The following is an 18,761-nucleotide window of genomic DNA, read 5'->3' on the forward strand; positions in this document are numbered from 1 at the left end:
CGTGGTGGCAACAGCGATGGCTGCCTGGGCTCAAAGAAAGCCGAGCCAAGGAGTAATGAGCTCTGAATGAGGCCTCTGCTGCTTTTAACAACATTACCCACCCCCCTACACACACACACACACACACACACACATAAACACACACACACACACACACAATCCCCTGCCCCATCAACAGTCTCTTTCCAGTTTTCATTCACTCCCCTGGATTTTCAGTTCACCTCCTACAAGTTTCTGAGAGACCCCACACTGCTTTGTGTCTTAATWTTTTTTACTTCCATTTTGTTTTTCATTAAGGATATTTTAGTGACTTTAGGAAGTATTTTATTGTTCCCATTGACTGAGGTTATAAACAAGACAAAACAAGTATTTCTGTTGCACACAAACAGGCCRTCCTGGTTGAATTTGCTCAAAACCATTTCCAACATTGGAGACAGAGGCTGGCTGATTTTCTGAACTTTTTTTTCAGGACACATTGCTTCTTTGATAAATGAAAAAAAAAAGTCTCCTCTTTGACGTAAGGAGTAGGACAGGAGGAAAAATAATCTAAGGACCAAAGAGAATGACGTCATATTTTATCTCAGAGCTACTGCTTTCCCAGACGGGAATTCTGCATTGTGCACTGAAACTGATTTGATTTCCTCGTGCACTGGGACAGGGCTTTTGGACAATTTGGAGTTTGGATCAGACCCCAGCCCAAGTGTGTTTTGACTTTTAAGGCCTGGAAGAAGGCCACACTGCTCCATTCATATAGTTATTTGTATCTTGATTGACCTTTTCCTCAATTTACAGCTGGGTTTTAGTTTTGCAAACAGCATAATTTCTGAAAACACAGTCTATCCAGGCTGAAATATGTTAACAGAAATTTTGGTTAGGCTGACATAGTTTTTAAATTGCAGAAGAGGAATATTTCCTGACTTTGTCAATAACATGGGATTGACGTTAAATGTACTGGATACATTGCTTTAAAATCAGAGCTGCTGTTGCTCACCAAGTCTTGACTTATGTTTTATGTTTGTGTTGTTCATGGTGAGATGTATGTACCTGGGAAAAAGYTTGGTCTAAAAGGATGAAGTACTAAAATACAACAAAGAAAAGACAATCAGAAGAGAGCTGCAATAGACTGTTTTGAAGGGAAATTCTTATTCATTGAATCACTTTATCTTTACATCAGCAAAACATTATTGAGTTATGTATATTTTATGATTCTGCTCCCACATGACCAAGAAAAGACTAAATGTGCAAAATATAACATAGAAAATAAGTAAAACAACTGTTTAGATTGGTGCCCTCCCTAAAACATTGTAAAAAAAGTAAGTATTTTATTGAATGGTTATAAAATTTTGCTGCAGTTTCACTCAAAATTTATGCAAATATTTACAAACTTTAGTAATCCTCTGGCTTTTCATTTGTGACCAATATGAGAGTGACATTTTTTCCACAGGAATGATGTACTGTGCAATGATCAGATCACATTTCAGAGTCAAAATATGTGACTTATATAGTCAAAAACTGTTGAATGTGACACCGTTTGCTGTGAGCTTTCAGTCAGTTCAAGAGTTCTGAACAGTCACTTAAATATTGATAAGACCTTTTATGTTACATTTGATTTCAACGAGACTTTAGGTACTAACAGAATTATTTTCTTGGCTGACAATATTCATAAATATCCAATCCAACAGTGTAATAAAAGTCCCTCCAGCATCACTTCTGTTCAGACCATGATCTGGCCACTTTGATAAAAGGACTGTAAAAGTCTCTGCTCAGTAGTTTAACAAAGAGACAGCCTGGTAGACATAGATGGATAGAGGGCCGTGACCTTTGTACAAGGCAGTAGTAAGGTGGACTGGGACAGCACTGAACAAATTGTCACTGTGTGAAAGGGCGAGTACCACATCGTAATGACAGGCTCAACAGCTCCACGATGACAGATTGATTTCAGACAATATTCCTGGATTGTTAAGAGGCCCCATTGCTGTCAGTAAGAGCTTTGCCTGTTCCTCCACCCCCTTTCCACTGTCTCGCCTTGCCTCTCCACCCCCTTTCTGTCTCGTCTCTTGTCTCACCGGCCTTTCTATTTTCCTCACCCTCGCTTTGCCTCCCCTCTTCCCCCCTCCTGCCCCTGTCTGAATTGCTTCGTTCTGCCCTAACACTCCTGGTGCAACAAAGTCTCTCACTGGTCCCCCTGAAAGGACCTAGTTGACTAAGATGCTGGTGTAAAACCTTCTTAGAGACACAAAGATGGTGTCATCCCTCCTGACTGTACACTGGTGTAAGGTTCCTGGGGATGCCAAGCTCAGCCATCATCATCATCATCGTTACACAGATGGAACCACACAAAGGCACACTCAGATGAGCTGGTGACAGCATGTCTGGCGCAAAACATCCTTGTTTACAGCTTCCATCATTCAGTCACTGTATGCAACCAGCCACATGCAGGTTGGACACCTTTTTTTTCTGACTGTGGAATGTAGCAGTGTTGATGGGGTGGGGGTGGGGGGAGGACAGGATGCACCTCTCTGTTAACTGATAAAGGCTGTGAAGCAACAAAAACATTTAGCGTAGACAGCACATCCACCACTGATGGCCATATTCTGTTTTACTCATGAAAAATTCATGCTAAAAACATTTTGACATGTACCTCCATGTTCACTGATCATTAATCATTTAACTGTAATGAAACTGATTAATGTCTTCATATTTATCTGAAAGAATTTGATATTTTTGAGTCTCAAGGCACTTCTGACTTCATCACGTGACTTTACGTCACTACAAATTTACAAAATGGCTCATTAGTAGATTGTTATGAAGATATTGAGAAAGAAATATTTGTCAAAATGCTAGTCTAAAATACTAGGATTTACCATAAATACATTGAAGTGCCTGTGATATACAAAAAAAAAAAAAAAAATCAAAGCATCTATATTTTTAAGAAACGTGACATAATATACACAATTTTACCCATTTTGTCAAATAATTGGCATATTTTTTTAGCCGAAGTGAAACAGGATATTAAAGGAGAACTCTAAAGGAAAAGGATCTCCCTGGTGTTTATTTATTAAAATTATCATATGAGCTCTGACTCTTCCTCTCTTTCCAATTGTGACTAAAATAATCTAAAGAAGCATCAGATTCTTACAGTCTGTGTTGTTAGACAGCAATGCTCTGTTCACATGCAGACATTCCCCTTTGATATCACTTCCTGTTACTTCACATGCAAATATCTCAACAACTGTTCTTCTCATTGGTGTGAATTTTCTTTTGCAATATGTTATCAGTATTACCTTTCCAAAAATACATTCCTATTTATTTGAAATATTTGATGTCACGGGCACTTTAAGATTAATGAATCGGTCTCTAATTTATCACATCTATTTGTGTGACGCAAAAATATCAACTGGCAGCACCTAAATTTGTCCAAGTGGTCGGCCGCACTCCAAACATCTACAGACTGTAGTAAACAGGTGCTCATTTGGGCCCTGCATTGTACTATAGAGACAGAAGTGTAGGCCTGTTTGAGTGTGTCATGTGGCTGAGCCCTGGCCAGGGAGTGGGTGTGAGATTGTTGGGATTCCTGGTTTCTGCCGCCTGGGCCCACCTAATCCCTCCTCACTCCCCGATGCTGCAGCCCTCCTCCTCGCTGCAGGAGCTGCGTGTTATAGGAGGCCTCTCTGCCATCTTAGCCTCTGCTCCTTAACCTGCTTCTCTCTCCTTGGCCTGATTTTATTCCTCACCCCTCCGCTGCCGTCTCGCTCCAATTGGCCTTTCTCTTTCTTCACAGGCTTCCTCCCGCTGCTTTTCTCCTGATAAGTGGTCCTATAAGCACACACTCGGCCCCTGTGTGTGCACCGGGCCTTTGCTTAATGGAGTGAGATAAAGCCACTGGAGTGGCACTCGCTGTGCGCTCTTTATGACAGGGCAAGTGTATTACTGACTCAAATTAACATGAAACACTTTAATACAGAAAAAGTCATTTATAATCAATATTCTTTTGATTTTAAAAAAATTGGTTAGTTGCCACATCAAGAGGGTTTGAGATATTAATATTTTTTTGTTGAGAAATCAAAGCAGCGTTAAAGTTTGTCACGTTCTTCTTTTTGCTCTTATGTGATTTTTCTCTCAGAGTGAACTTATCGCATACCAGAGGGTGATAAACACTTCAAAGGATTAAGCTGACTTGATAATGCACTTTTAAAAATACCAGCACATCTCTAGGACATTGTGTCTACTCCATTACTCAGGTTCAAACTCATCAAACCCAACCATCAATTTAGAGAAATRAATGAAGCAAATTAGGTAAAAGCAAGATTTTAATGAATTTCTCAGGGTGTAAGCACAGCAGAAGATGAATCCATTTATAAAAAGATACAAATTCAACCCTGAAAAGATTACAACGTGTCCTTCATTGCAGATATTGATAAGCGTGTTGCCTTTTCCTTCAGATTAGTGGATTCTGTGTCAAGTTGACCAGACTTTCTGACGCTATAGCAACAAATTCACTTTTCTCAGAATGAAAGCTGCTTCTGTCCTCTAAAACGATGTATCTGACCCCTTCACATCCCTTACCACAGAATGGAAATTACTCCTTAGTCATTGATGTTAGACATGATTCAGGAACAAAATGGATTAGTCAAAGCATCAATAGGCAGTCATGTCAGCTTCAAAGTCAATTACCGTTAAATTAATTTACTGAGGCGCACTCCCAAAAATTTAAGCAATTTTGCAAATGACTCCCAAATAAAGGAAGCAGCGTGGTTTTTAGAGAAAGTAAGTCCTGAGCAATCAATGGCTTTCAAAGCAGCAAAATTAAGGCCAGTTCCTGAATAGCCACTTAAAGTCAAACCCTTACATTTAGTTGACTTCCACAGAACTCCATGATAAAATATGCTCTGTAAGAGAATTAAACATTGTTTTGAAAACCTAATCCGAAAAACTCTTCTATTTGATTTGTCTGACATACAGTGATGCAAATTCAAATGTATTTTTTGTTCTTCATTAAAAAATAGTGCAGTGTTCTTTTCATGTTGCTTTTTGTGGTCATTAGGGCACAAACTAGCCATTAATGTTTTAATGAGAATATTGTACATTTTAGATACAGAGCAAAAATAAAACTCATTGTGAACTATTAAAAACAAGTCCCTGACCCTAAATGGCAGCAGACTCCTCAACCTCAACACATTATTATTACAAAAACATAATCTGAAATAAGGATATAAAGATTCACTCAAAACCCGATTTGATTATTGCTTTTAAGTTCCCAATTATTTTCTTTTTTTTCCCAACTAAATGAATAGTAGCCATTTTAAAAGCAAAAATGTTTATTTTCTTTTAACGTCAGCATTTTTCGCCTTGTATCAAACTATAACCRTCTGTTTTAATTAGGGCTGGGCGGTATACCGTTTTGTACCGAATACCGATTTTTATTTTTGTTATGATATGAATTTTTTGAATACCGGACATACCTGTTTAAATAGCGGAATGTTTCGTCGTGGCCGCCAGTGAACTGTTGTTTCCCAGGGGACATTTTTCCTTGATGCACCGCTATGTGTGTTAGCATGCTAATGTGCGTTAGCATTTTCATGAATTGATTCATGTTTTAAGCAGATAATAGATTATTAATCAATTCTCGATTAATTGTTACATCCCTAAAGGTTTCTGACTTTTTATTAGGACCCAAAACCTTTCTAGATGTTCATGTTTTTAAAAGCAGAGTCYTTATTTAATTTGGGACAACACAATGTAAAATAAACCTTTTGCATTGATACACATTGATCCTTTGCTAAGTTTAATTTGAAAACATCGATGTTGCATAATAGACACACATTTTTAAGCCAGTATCCCACTGGGCTGTGGTTGTCGTTTGTGAGGGAGTCTTCAAAGTGTCTCAAAAGGTTTGCAGGGGTCTCTTGGTTACAAACACTTAGAATTCAGTGAGACTGCAACAAAATTTTTGCCTATTTTCTTTCCATTTTCTGTCACCAGCTAGTCTCAGACGGTCGCCACCCAGTGAGATGCTGGCTTCATGGTTCTAGCATAGGTAGACTATTCATCAATGGAAGTGAACACCCCCCCCCCCACACACACACACACACACACCCTGTTTAAATGGCAGACATATGCAGATAACTGGAGCCTGGATCTTAATGTTTCTGTAGCGGCAGTCAGAAGACAGTACTGAGGAGTGTTCAAGCACACGCTCACATGCATGATCTTTTCTCCTGCTGAGGCAGCTGGGGCCAGGAGAAAGCAGTCAAGCTTAATGAAATATAGCAGCTTAAAGTTCAAAGCCTCCACAGTAGGGCCTGTTAAGGGCTGGCCGCGTGATGGAGACGTTTCCTGGAGCTTTATGACGCCGGAGCCATTTCTTTCTGTTTCTTTCCAACTCTTTTGATGAGAAGTCTGTAGGAGTCCATCATGAGCAGATGTAGATTTCACTTCAAACGGGCGGCGAAGTTATTCCAGCGATTCTTCTTCAATCAGATAGATTTGACTGGATCAGCTTATTCCCTTTTCTTTCTATTCCACCCCCTCCTGCTGTTTCTCTAGTCCCTCRTGTCACCTAATAGCTCCTCCTGTATCATTCCCACCACAAAAGCAGTCGCCATTCAGCCCACATCTGATGGTGCCACAGAAAGAGCCATTGTCCCGGCTGGTCTTACCCCAGTCTTATCTATTGATTGGAAAGGCGAGAGGGGAAAATAACAGGTATTGATTACCACACAGGGTGAAGTTGACGGGCAGGATGTCTGGAGGGGTAAGAAAGGACTGCTTTCTTCACCCTCTGCTGCCTCKCTGCTGTCAGAACAGCCTCTCCTGCCACTGTCCCGTCCCCTTTTTACCCCCCRCACTTAACTCCCTCATCTTGCCTCCGTTCTTAAATTGCCAAAGAGGCTTTTTCCTCCATTCTCTGGCTGTTTTATGCAGATTTTTATCTCTGCTTGTGAAACGTATAGCTAAATGCAGCAGAACAGAAGCTCTGGCCTTTCACACACTCCCCCAAGCTGCCGTGTTTGCCTCACCTTTCACTTTCACCCCAGACTCAGGGGAAGTCGTCATCTTGGAGTTCGGTTTCGAGCTTTCATGTATTTTTGGTGCCTCTTTTTTTTTTCTCTTTCTCATTCTCCTTGAACTCAGTTTACTTTTTTCTGCTGTATGGTGACAAGTGTTGTAGCCGTTTTTGGTCAAACTTTGTAAATAACTTGTAAACTCACCATCTCATGAGATAGTGTGAAATCTTGGGAGATCTGTTAACACTCAGAGTCAGTGTTGAGGATGACTCTCAGCTACAACCACTAAATTTTAGCGCAATGACAACTGTTTGCTAATGTTGTTTAGTTGTGGTTGACATCGAAAGCTAAGTAGCAGTTCCTTTCTGAGAGTTTCATTAAAATCCACTAGTTTGTGAAATATTTTGCTAACAGACAAATGAACTGGCGGGTGACATAAATTGCCTCCAGAAGCTCTGGCTCCATTAAACTCCTTCCTCTCTCATGTTGTGTTTGCACTTGTTCGGTCCGCTGAGCTAACACAGAGCTACTGAGTAGGAGGAAGCTTTCCCCAGCTTCCCTCTATGCTTCTTGTCTTTTTTTTTTTTTTTGTAAATACTGCATATTAAAGACACATTCACTCACACAGTGTTTATTTTAGTAATAAATCACTTTGGTTTGGCATTGTGCAAAAGCCTTTAAACGTATTAGAAGTTCTCGCAGTCGGAAAAAAAGATGTTTGAATAACTACATCCTGCACTGGGCAGAGAGCGGTGTGTACATTATCCAGTTGTTCCCATTGTGCATGGTTAACTTCCAGGTGTTCTCTATTTGAACGGCTGTCAGCAGCGCAGTCAGCTCTTTATTGAGATGCTTGCATTGGCTAGAAAGACCAAAGCGCTTTGTACAGATGTGAAAAAAAAAGCACATGTACACATTATTACAAATCCACAGGTGTGTTTTAAATGAGAAAATAAATAACAGCGAGCCATGCCAGCACATCTGAACATCGTTCATCTTTTACTCGCATCAAAGATTTGACGTTTACTTAACATATGTACAACTCCACGGTYGCCATCACAACGAATCATTAAGTCGCTCAAGCTTTTATAAAAAATAAAAAAGGCTATATTTTGTCTGAATCACAAGAATGCCTCTTATTGAATGTACCTCTTTCTCTTAAAATAATCCATCACCAAACTGAGCAAAGAAAAACAAGGCTAATTCTGTGAGTCGCCAGGCCTCCTCCTCCTCTTCCTGCACCATGAAAGCGTCCTTTCACACATGCAGCTCTGCTGTAATAAGGAGTGATTTACCAGCAGTCCAATATGGGAAAACCCATATGGTCATGTGTATCATTCCTCCATTCACCGATCAGCTAACAATCTGAGTGAACACACTCAGCAGTTTGTCATGAGTTGATCAGATTTCCATTTATTACAGTAACCAGAGGAGACGAAACAATCGAGCTTCAGTGCGTTCTGCGTCCCGTGTGGGGGTTAAGTTTGTGTTTTAATCATCTTGATTTGTTTGTTTACACTTAATTATTTAAGACAATCATTTACTATCTTCTTACACTCTTGTGATACTATTTGTTTTGCAGAGACCCTCTTTCTGATTTCTTAGTCCAGGGTTAAAAGAACCTGTCCTTGAGAGGCAGGAGGTGTAGGAGGAGGATGGCCATCATACGCACAGCTTGAAAAAAAAAAGTTATTCAGATGATGTCCTTGATTTTAGCACTTCTTGGTGCCTTGTTTTCCAGAGGGGAGTTAAAAAGTTTTCTAGGAGTGGAGATGGAGGGAGGGAATCATTTGTTGTACATTCCGTGTGCTTGAAACTGCAGCCAAATTTCTTTAGTTTATTCAGCCAAAACAGCTCAGGAGCTGCGTGAGTCAGAAAGTTAAAAAACAGATGCATGCACCACTTACAGAGAAGTAGCCGTGGACCAGTTTGTAATTAGTTTAACTAAGATTAAGACAGTATTCTCAGTGATGCTGCGTGATAGATAAATACTTGTTAATCAAAATTAGCAGAAATTTTGCACACATATTGTTTGGTTCCATTATGTATGGATTCATCAAATAATTAATTAATTAATTAATTAAACTATTCCTTAAATAATGTCAAGAGTTTTGGACTTATTTCATGTTAAGAAATTATATGTTTCTGATAAACCTTGAAAATTACATTATGGACAATCTCATGCAATATCACAAGATGTTGTGAATGACTTGAAGCTATCACAATAAACTTCAGCTCAWAATCTAGAAACTTGACTGAGTCATTGCCAGATGTGGTGACCATTTTGAATGAATCATTTGTTGTGTTGCGTTTCCTGCACTTTTTATTAAAGTTAATAGATTAGATAATTTGCTAACAGACAGACAGTGTTGACTCTGAATAGTTAATGATTATGTGTTGGGTTATTTAGATGCTTGTCTGCTTTTCATGACTGCAGTAGTAATAATTCTGTACAACAACACTTTTCATTTTATTCCAGTTTTTTTCCACATAAATAGTGGTGGAGTTGTTTAAAAATTAAAATTCAGATACTCTCTCCTTTTAAAGTCCGTAATCAACACTTCATAATTTATGTTAATCCTTAGTGTTTTTGAGAGATTTAATGTTTTTAATTTAATGTCTTTCTAGGAAGCTGTAGTATATGTAGCACAATAAGTAATTACATTTGTTGTAACAATGTTTTTTGTCAATAAATCTTATAGCAGGCCCCTGATTGGCAGCACATGGGGGTACCAGAAGCTCAAAACAAATCAAAAGCAACAAAAAATAAGTTGTGCGCAACCCATATACTAGGGTTGGGCGATATTGGCAAAAAAATTAATCATGATTAATTGTGGTGTTTAGCCAATAATGGTTAATTTGATGATTAATCCCCTGGAGTCTCTAGACAACCTTATGTCCTAGTCACATGACCAATTTAGTGGGAAAATTTTGCTCTTCATAAAAATCTGTTCCAAATTGTCAAAATTACAGACTTCGGGCTACACATCAAATTTTAAATTGTGTTGATAGATAAATAAATTTCAGAATTTATTTTTTTTATGTTTGTCATATTTGAAGCTGAGAGGAGCACCGAGCAGACTGACCGAGGAAATATCCAGTCCATCTGCCTGGTGGCATTAATCGTATTAATCGTCAAGTGCCAAAAAATAATCGATTAATGTTTTCCTGACGATTAATTGCACACGATACGATTATGCCCAACCCTACCATATACTCAGTTCTACTGCTTATCCCACAAATGCATGATCCTTACAAATGTGGTACCATTTGAAAGGGAAATAAACAGGTTTTCCAACAGTATAAGATTTATTTGAGAAGCATAATTGCACATGATACGATTATGCCCAACCCTACCATATACTCAGTTCTACTGCTTATCCCACAAATGCATGATCCTTACAAATGTGGTACCATTTGAAAGGGAAATAAACAGGTTTTCCAACAGTATAAGATTTATTTCTAAGAAGCATTGTTACAACAAAGAAATAATCTGCCAAGCACAATTTTTTTTACTATTTGTTCTAAGTTTACTTTGCTGCTTTTTGCTGTGTTTTATTTAGCCTTTACACAGGAGKGGTATTGAAGATGATGTTGTCTAACTTTCAGCAAATAAGCAAAGAAATCTTGTTTTTCCAAAATGTCAACCTTTGAAATGGAATCAAAGAGGTCCTCCTCTGGGAGGTTTCTGTGAGCTTAAACCAAGTGTTAAATGCTCCATAAACAACATAGCAAAATGTTTCACTGCCCCCTTATATGTTTTCTTGTGAATGGGGGAAAAATTCAGAAGTTCTCCTGCTTCTTTTGATTTATCCCTTGAGTATATATGATCCTTCAAGATTTTTTTTTCACCAACTAGAGAAGAAATGTCCAAGCAAGCGAGGGTCAAAGTGTTTTGACAGTTTGCTCCAGCTAAACCTTTGACATAAATCAGGTCTTGTTTTTATAAGTCAGCCTTCTGTATTAATCCAGAGGAAACACAYGGTTGAGTGGCTTGCAGGACCATAAGTCAGTGGAGATAACTGAAGCCTGTTTGTTTAAGACATTTATTTTTGTTTTCTCAGGGCCCTTAAGTGCCTTAGGATGAACTCTGTCCATATGAGGTCCCTGCAGCTCCGAGCCAACACTGTGACCTGTTTTGGTCCTAAAGCTGAGCCCTGCAGAGGAGAAACACTGAGCGCCTCTGTTCTGATTCTGTGGTATTAGTGAGGCGAGATATGGGCCARCTTACAACAGCCAAAAACACTGTGGTAAAGTTTTTTCTCCACAGACATAAACAATGACACCTCCAATTTCCTGTAGACCAGGATGGGCCGTCCAAAACCAGGAAGAAAAACTCTCAGATTGAACGTGAGAAGGAATGAGAGACTTTCATTGGTTTTATTGTCTTATAAATCACATTTTAACTTTGGAGTTTWATGTTGAAGCGTCTGCAACAATTCGGCTTTTTGAAGGAATGTGATTGAGTGGATCTATTTAAGCKTTAGAGGCCACTGGTATGCCTCTCCAGATGTACCTGCAGCTGAGATACATCTGTTGGCGGCGAGATGGAAGGACCAGCCAGATGGACTTACCTGTGTCAGCTCCATCAGGATAATGACCATCTTGTTTACCATATGTACGAAATGCACCAAAGGAATGCGGCTGTGTGTGTTTGAGCATGTGTGTGTTTGTGTATATGTTGGGAGAGGCCATGTGTACTTACCCTCCCCATTGTTTTTACTTCTACCAGACTGGCCATTTGTTCTGAGGCACAGACTAGGCTCTGTGTACTTTAGTGGGCAGATGCAGCTATAAGGTCTGGTTGACTTTCCCTCCTCCTCTTTCTCTCCCTCCCCAGCTCTCGTTTCTTTTCTAAGTCTGCTCTGTGATTCGGGGGTTTTGTTTAGTTTTTGRTCGGGAGGTGGGGGTTGGCTGAAGGCTTGGTGTCGCTCCAGAGGTGCTGCAGGAACCCCTAACACCATCACAGGGTGTTTCGGCCCGCTCCACTTCACCGGATCTGAGGGAGCGGACCCGAGCCAATTAAGAACCGGGAGAACAGGCTGCTGTTCGTCTCGCTGCGACCCGCCCCCCTCATTGCTTTGATCTTTCTCACGCTACGCAAAAAAACCCACAGCCAGAACAATTCACCCTCTCACTGCATGCAGTCGACAGGACTCACTCGGTTTTTACAATCTGGCTGCAAGATTTCTGGGCAATCAGCACAAAATATGACAAATTGGTCTAATTTGTGGCATTTTTTAGAGCCGACACTGTCAGGGAAAGTAAGATTCAAATAAGTTGTTGTTCTGATCAACTTGAAAAAAATTTAGCTATACAGCATATTTTATATTTTGTGAAGTTAATAACTAGTTTCATCATGTTGAAATTGAAAAAAGAAAAAAAAAATGTCCCTTTGGTAACTGGTATTGCTGAAAGTGGATTCTTCAGTTTGGGATCTACAAGTATAAAAGTATTTAATGGATACTTCATGAGAATGAGGACCTTGAACCCAGTCAGAGACTGAAAAATGATAAYCAGGATTAAAAAATAAGCAAACAAATTTTAGTTTTATTTCACTCCAAAGACCTTTAAGTGACAGCCTTACATTTTAGGCCTTATCAGATACTGTCCAAGAGAAGAAATTCTTCTTTTTTGTCTTTTACTTTGCAGATGGGCAACTAATTTAAGAAAAAAGAACAGGTCAGAGCTGAGTGTGGAGATAAAAAAAAAGTTGTCTATGGTTAGACAAATCGTTCTGTTGGGAGTAGTCTCTTACAAGATGAAAACCCCCTAATTAACGTGGTGTGATGGATCAATGAAAGATTTAACAGCTGTGAATTTTTTGTGCACTGAATGCTCCRCCTTTCAGTCACCAGAGCTCAACAAAACTAAAAATGCTGAACGCAGACTTTTAGACTGATACGTCAACACAAATGCACCAAATGAGACGATCAAATTTGTGTTATTGTCTGTTTATAGATGTGAACACTTTTGTTTACTGGAAAACATCGATACACACTAAGCTAAATTTAAATAATAGTAACAATAATAATACATCAGTCTTATATAGCGCTTTGTAGGACACTCCCTTTTCCACTAGTGCTTAGTGTAGTGTCGGTACGGTCAGTGTTGGAACGRGTCAGTTCTGGTGCTTTTCCATTGACGTTCCAGTCCGGTTCCAGTGGGTGTATTTTGGGCGATTGGTGGTGGTGGTTTTTCGGAAAAAAGTTAATGCGCAAAAGGAGAGATGGAAACACATTTGACGAATAACTTTTGAAATTTTAAAAATTCACTAAAATTCGAATTAAAATTGGATGGAAACACGACTAATGTCACTGCTACAATTGAAAAAATGGCGACTCGAGTTGTTGTTATAAAGGCAGCTTAGACACAACCAGTGACTCCACCCCCTAGCCAATCAGTGACGAACAGTGTTCTGATGTCGCATTTTGGTGTCAACTAGGGCCGCTTGGAACCACAATGAAGTAGGTACTAAAAAATGDGCTGGTTTCATGAATCTGGCTTAATGGAAATGGCTTGGAACTGTACCGACACTACACTAAGTGGCATTAGTGGAAAAGGGGCAAAAGATGCTTTACATTATTCTGTCACACACACATTCACACTAAACACTGGATTTGTTGTATTTTTGTGTCCTCAGGACCTCCACGGGTATCTGAGAAAGTTGTCCACAGACAGACGGCTCGACTGGGAAATGCCATCAAGTTACCGTGTCCGGTGGATGGAGACCCACCACCCCTCACCAGGTGGACCAAAGATGGACGCACCATCCACAGCGGCTTCATTCGCTTCCGTAAGCTCCGCATGGGCCTGAAAATTAAAGAGGTGGAGACGGATGATGCCGGAACCTACAACTGCCAAGCAACTAACGGCTTTGGAAGTGTTAACGTCAACTACACCCTCATCGTTATCGGTGAGCCCAGCTTGAGTTTAGTTTGCATAACCYACTCCTCTGCAGGTTCCCTGACACAACATCATCAAGACCTCAAGTTTCTGATTTGTTTGGTCAGTTCACATCGACTTCTGCTGTTCTGCTTTTAGACGGAATATGTAGCAAAAGTCCCACCACTTCTCTTCAAAGTAAAAGACAGCGTCATTCAGATTTATGGAGGTTTAAGGGCCTGATCTTTGCATCTTTTGTCTTCATTATATCCCCTACATCTCTCTGCCCAAAGTCAACAGCGTCCCGGGATATTGTTTCATTCTACTTCATCCTCTGTGACTCAACTGGATCTCGCTCTTTCTTTTCCCGAGGCTACGCTCTGTGGAGGCAGGAGGTCTGCAGCTCTGCAATCAGAAACACATTCAGTGTAAAAGAGCCGTTTTGCTGAACAGAGCCWGCAGGATTAAGGACAGTTGGACCAAGTGTGTAACTCCTTTGTGCATTTCCTCTGTGCCGGGCCAGAGCATGATGAATGAGCGGAGCAGAGCGTGAAGGCTGTGTTTAGTCTAATTACTCTAAGATGCCTAATTTGGGCCAGAGTCTGCGCTCTATCTCACAGGAGGAGTTATAGCCTGGTCTTGTGACAGCTTTGATTCAGAAGAAGAGCCATAATCAGGCAGGGGCAGAAAACACAGGAAACAGCACTTGTTGCAGTGCAGCGTGCGTACGAAGAGGGCATGCATAAAACCGAGGTTTATTTTAGAGTCCACCTCTTTATGAAGTTGCTCAAAGACAGGGTGTCGGCTGATTGTGTTTAAATTAAAGGTTGAGGATTTTGGCACAGGGCCTTCTGTAATGCCAAAGTTAACAGTGCTGTGTGGTATCAGACGTGGTTCTTCTAACCCTAACCTAGAGGACGRTTTTAGAGTGGAGCGGTTCCAAAAGCTATCTTTGCAGTTTATTCTGTCTCCAACACTACAAAAAACCCTGAAGACAGAGCATGTAAAACAAGTAGATTCAGTTAGATTTTTGTATATGTAAGAGGGTTTTGAATTATCTTCTTAAAAATTGAAAGAAATTGTTTGTAACAACAAAAAGTGGTCTGTCATGGCCTTTGATGAGATGCTTTTGCATGAACTCCAGAGGATTCATGAACATCATCTCACTTAATCTTGGTGTGCTTTTTTWATGTGTTTTTGGCATTTTTGAGTAGTTAATTGACCCAGTTTTGAACCAGATAAGTTAGTATTAATGTATGACAGACACGTTTTTTTCTAAAACAATCTTGACATCGGAGTAGTAGCACTTGGAATTAGTGTTTGTCTATAAATATTGATTCAAATTTAGGAGATAAAACTTGTGATTTTGACGCACACGGATAAATTACACACRTTTAGCTGCGTAATCTCTGATAGATAAGAACGCTCCGCCTGTGGTTTGTTTTTTGTAACAGGTCATTTGTTCAGTTTGACTCAGTGAGAGTAAGAAACAAAAACGAATCTGTGATGAAGATGAGTTCAGCTTGACTGCGTACGTGGCTCCAGTCCCACTCTGTGATTTTGTTTGGAAAGGAAACCATCAGACGTTTAATTATAAGCTTAGTTCCTTGAAATTTTAATCAGGAGAATTTTTTTTTGGCCCTTTCATGGATTTAGGTAGAGACCTTCTGGCCTGACTCTTAATTCTAATCTGGTCTGTTGTAATTCCAACTCAGACTTTTTGAACACTTAGTGAAAGGACTTGATGATCATTCTGTGTGTTACAAGAACACATACTCCCTCGTTTCTGCTCTCTTGTCCGTCATCCAATTAGGTGCTGGCAGGCCATCACCACAGCATTTGTTTTTATAGGTAATTGTTTCGACGGGGGTGCGTTTCATTGTCAAAATACTGCCAGTGTCGAAGTCAGCTAAATACAGTCAGCAATTATCATGAGCAATACTTTCCATTAACGTTGAATCAGCTAATTAGTTTAATTTCATGCCTYGAACCTGCTGTGATTGCTATTATGTTGCTTAATTTGATCAAAGAAGAGAGTTTTAATCTGTAAATGAGGGGTAACAGGCTCCCAGAGCAGCTTAGCATAGATGGTCCATCAATTCAGTTTGTTATTTTTACTAGAACACAAAAAAAAAAAAACTTCAAACAGTGACTGTCAGTGGAGAGGTCACTCAAGTTCAAGGTCAAACATGGAGTGTTTTATCTTTTTAGACATGCTGGAGGAAGATAAAAAGACAGAGAAAGCGTGAGACATGAAGTGAAAGAGTGAGGGGTTCTGGTGTGAGGAGGAACCCCCCCATGGAGAGATATGCCTCGTCCCATCTGCCAGCGGTCAGCCTGTCCTCCCCAGAGCTATCTGAAGAATCTGGTCAGCCCGTGCAACATGGCGCCTCCTCAATCCCTCCAGCTGGTTGTTTGGGCCCTGTTTGCAGTGGTGTCCTGACAACTGTCTCCATCACACCCCCCGAGCAGCCATGCTGTATGCAACAATCCCTCTGTCCTCTGCTGCCCAGGCATATTCGCATTAGAGCGAGATTGTCATATTAACATTTACAAGAGTGGATTTAAAGTTTATGTCTGCTCTGATAAAATATTACAGGGTTAACTCGGAACTCATTCATTACTGCATGAGGACCCCTGGCTCTCACACACATTTTTCATTTTACTCCCCTCTGGAGACGTTGTCAGGCCAACTGTTGGATCAACTGCCCGTGTCCGGCTGACCACATGTGGTAACTGTTTGGAGATGATGCAAGGCCACTGTGCATAACTTTCCCTGGACGTTACAATGTCCCCAACAACATCTGGAGCTTGTTGGGACCTCCAGATCCTCAGGCCTTTTCCTGAGATTCAGCTGGCACAGAGGAACGTCTGAGAGTAGTGACCTGTTTCCTGTGGCTGGATTTGTGAATGAAGTGGGAGGGGATGGCACCAGACCAAAAACACTGGAGGRAGATCATGAATGGACTCATGTTATATGAAAAAAAAAGTTTATTTCATTTGAACAAAATTAATAGTTTCATTTACATTTAGTTTCAAGAGAAGACACTTAAATCATGATTCCTGAAAACTATTAGTTTGTTTGATCCTCAGAGAAAAACAATGAAATCTCTTGTATTTGCTTCAAATCTTATCTTTGTTTTGTGCTACTTTTAGCTTTAAGCTACTGCTCTGCTACCTTTTGCTGCTTTTAGGTTTTAGCTAGCTTTTGACTGCTTTTAACATCTAACAAATCTTTTTTTTTGTAGCTTCTAACTTGCCTATAATAACTTTTAGATAGCCTTMTGCTGCTTTTAACGTTTAGCTGTCTTTTTGCAATTTTAGTGTTTAGCTAGTCTTTTGGTACTTTTAGCTTTCAGCTTATGTTTTGCTCTCTTTTTACTAATCTGTTATTACTTTTARCTTTTAGTTAACATTCTGCTACTTTGTTTTTAAAGGGCCAGTGTTATGTGTTTCTCAGGCATATTCAATTCTATACCATAATAAAGTAACTATGTCACCTTCAGTTGTAATGAAAATGCTGTTTATACTGTAAGTATAAATCAAAAATTAACTTGACTTCTCATCATAGCCGTTTCTAAAGACCTTGAAATTGGCCTCTGTCTCTTTCAGAACCTCTTAATGCTTCTGTCACGTCCGTTTCTGCACGTCATCACAACAGCTTCATAATGTTTTAACACRTTCTCACGTCGGACTCGTCAACATATTGAYGCTTGGCCATATTGATGCTTGGGCAGAGAGCGTCTGCATCCAGTTTTGACGCATCGGGTACCCCYGCRYGTYCTTCCTTGCCGCCCGCGGCTTTTCCGGGTTGCGTCACTTAGGGGTCTTTGGGTCGGGGTCTGAGGTTAACATGAGGGATCAGGATTAATGGTTAATTTGAGATACTGGGGTCAGGGATAGGCTGTAAATAGCTAATATAAGTTAAATTTAGGGTCTGGGATGGTTAATTCTTGTGCATTCTCTACATTAAAAAAAATGGTTAATATGAGAGATCAGGGTTAATGGTTAATTTTAGGTTCTGGGGTCTGGGATAGGCTGTATAGGGCTAATAATAGTTAAATTTAGGGTCTGGGATAGTTAGTTTCGCGCATTTCCTACTCTTGTAGAAAAATAGAACAACGCGCCCATCCTCCTCCGCCTCATCTCGTAAAAAACTGACACGCAGGGGGTACCCGCAAAAGGCTACCTGACCAAGYGTCAATATTGACGCRTGGGGAGTGAGAATGCATTGAWTGTTTAMAACCTGGAGCGTTGTAGCCTATTTTAATGTAATTTTAAAAAAGCAGCAATATTGTACAATATCAGTTTTGGAAAGTTGCAACTCAGGATAAAACTGAACCTTAAAAGTACTTTTTCTAAAGAACTGTAGCGAGTAAAGAGACAACATTTCAGCTTGGTAAGATATCTTCCAGTCATCCTTGCATACACACACGTCAATGTTAAGCTAATTTGTTTATTACTAATGAGTGGTGTAAGCCAAATAAAGAACACAGATCGTAAWATAAGTTAAGGATGGTAATCATAGATCACAGATAGACCAAAAAACCAAACAAAACAACGTGAGTTGTTCTTCAGCTTACCTGGGCAGAAGACAACGGTGTTTGTGTCCTTCTGACTGTTGGAAATGTATCATCTTTACCATACTATACAGTACCAACTTTATTTATAAAGCACTTAAATAACCATAGGACCAAAGTGCTGTACAGTCACAGTCAATAAAACACACAACAGTCACAGTACATAATAAAAGCCAAATCCAAAAATTAAAACTATACAATAAAACAAACACATAAACCAATTAAAACTAATTAAAATAATCTCAAAACAAACTAAAAGTCAACATCTCAGATGGTGCCAAAAGCCAAA

At 39.8% G+C, this 18,761-nt stretch overlaps 1 protein-coding gene across 1 annotated transcript in view; it reads left to right on the top strand.

Moving 5' to 3' along the window:
* The window catches only part of LOC106521282 (fibroblast growth factor receptor-like 1), a 35,083-nt gene that overhangs the window by 7,591 nt on the left and 8,731 nt on the right, over nucleotides 1-18,761 (top strand). The window contains exon 3 of the mRNA XM_014013799.1: nucleotides 13,651-13,923. Within this exon, the coding sequence (XP_013869253.1) occupies nucleotides 13,651-13,923 (273 nt within the window). The remainder of the gene's footprint in view (nucleotides 1-13,650; nucleotides 13,924-18,761) is intronic.

Source organism: Austrofundulus limnaeus, unplaced genomic scaffold, assembly GCF_001266775.1.
Source record: "Austrofundulus limnaeus strain Quisiro unplaced genomic scaffold, Austrofundulus_limnaeus-1.0 Scaffold2, whole genome shotgun sequence".
Classification (NCBI taxonomy): Eukaryota; Metazoa; Chordata; class Actinopteri; order Cyprinodontiformes; family Rivulidae; genus Austrofundulus; species Austrofundulus limnaeus.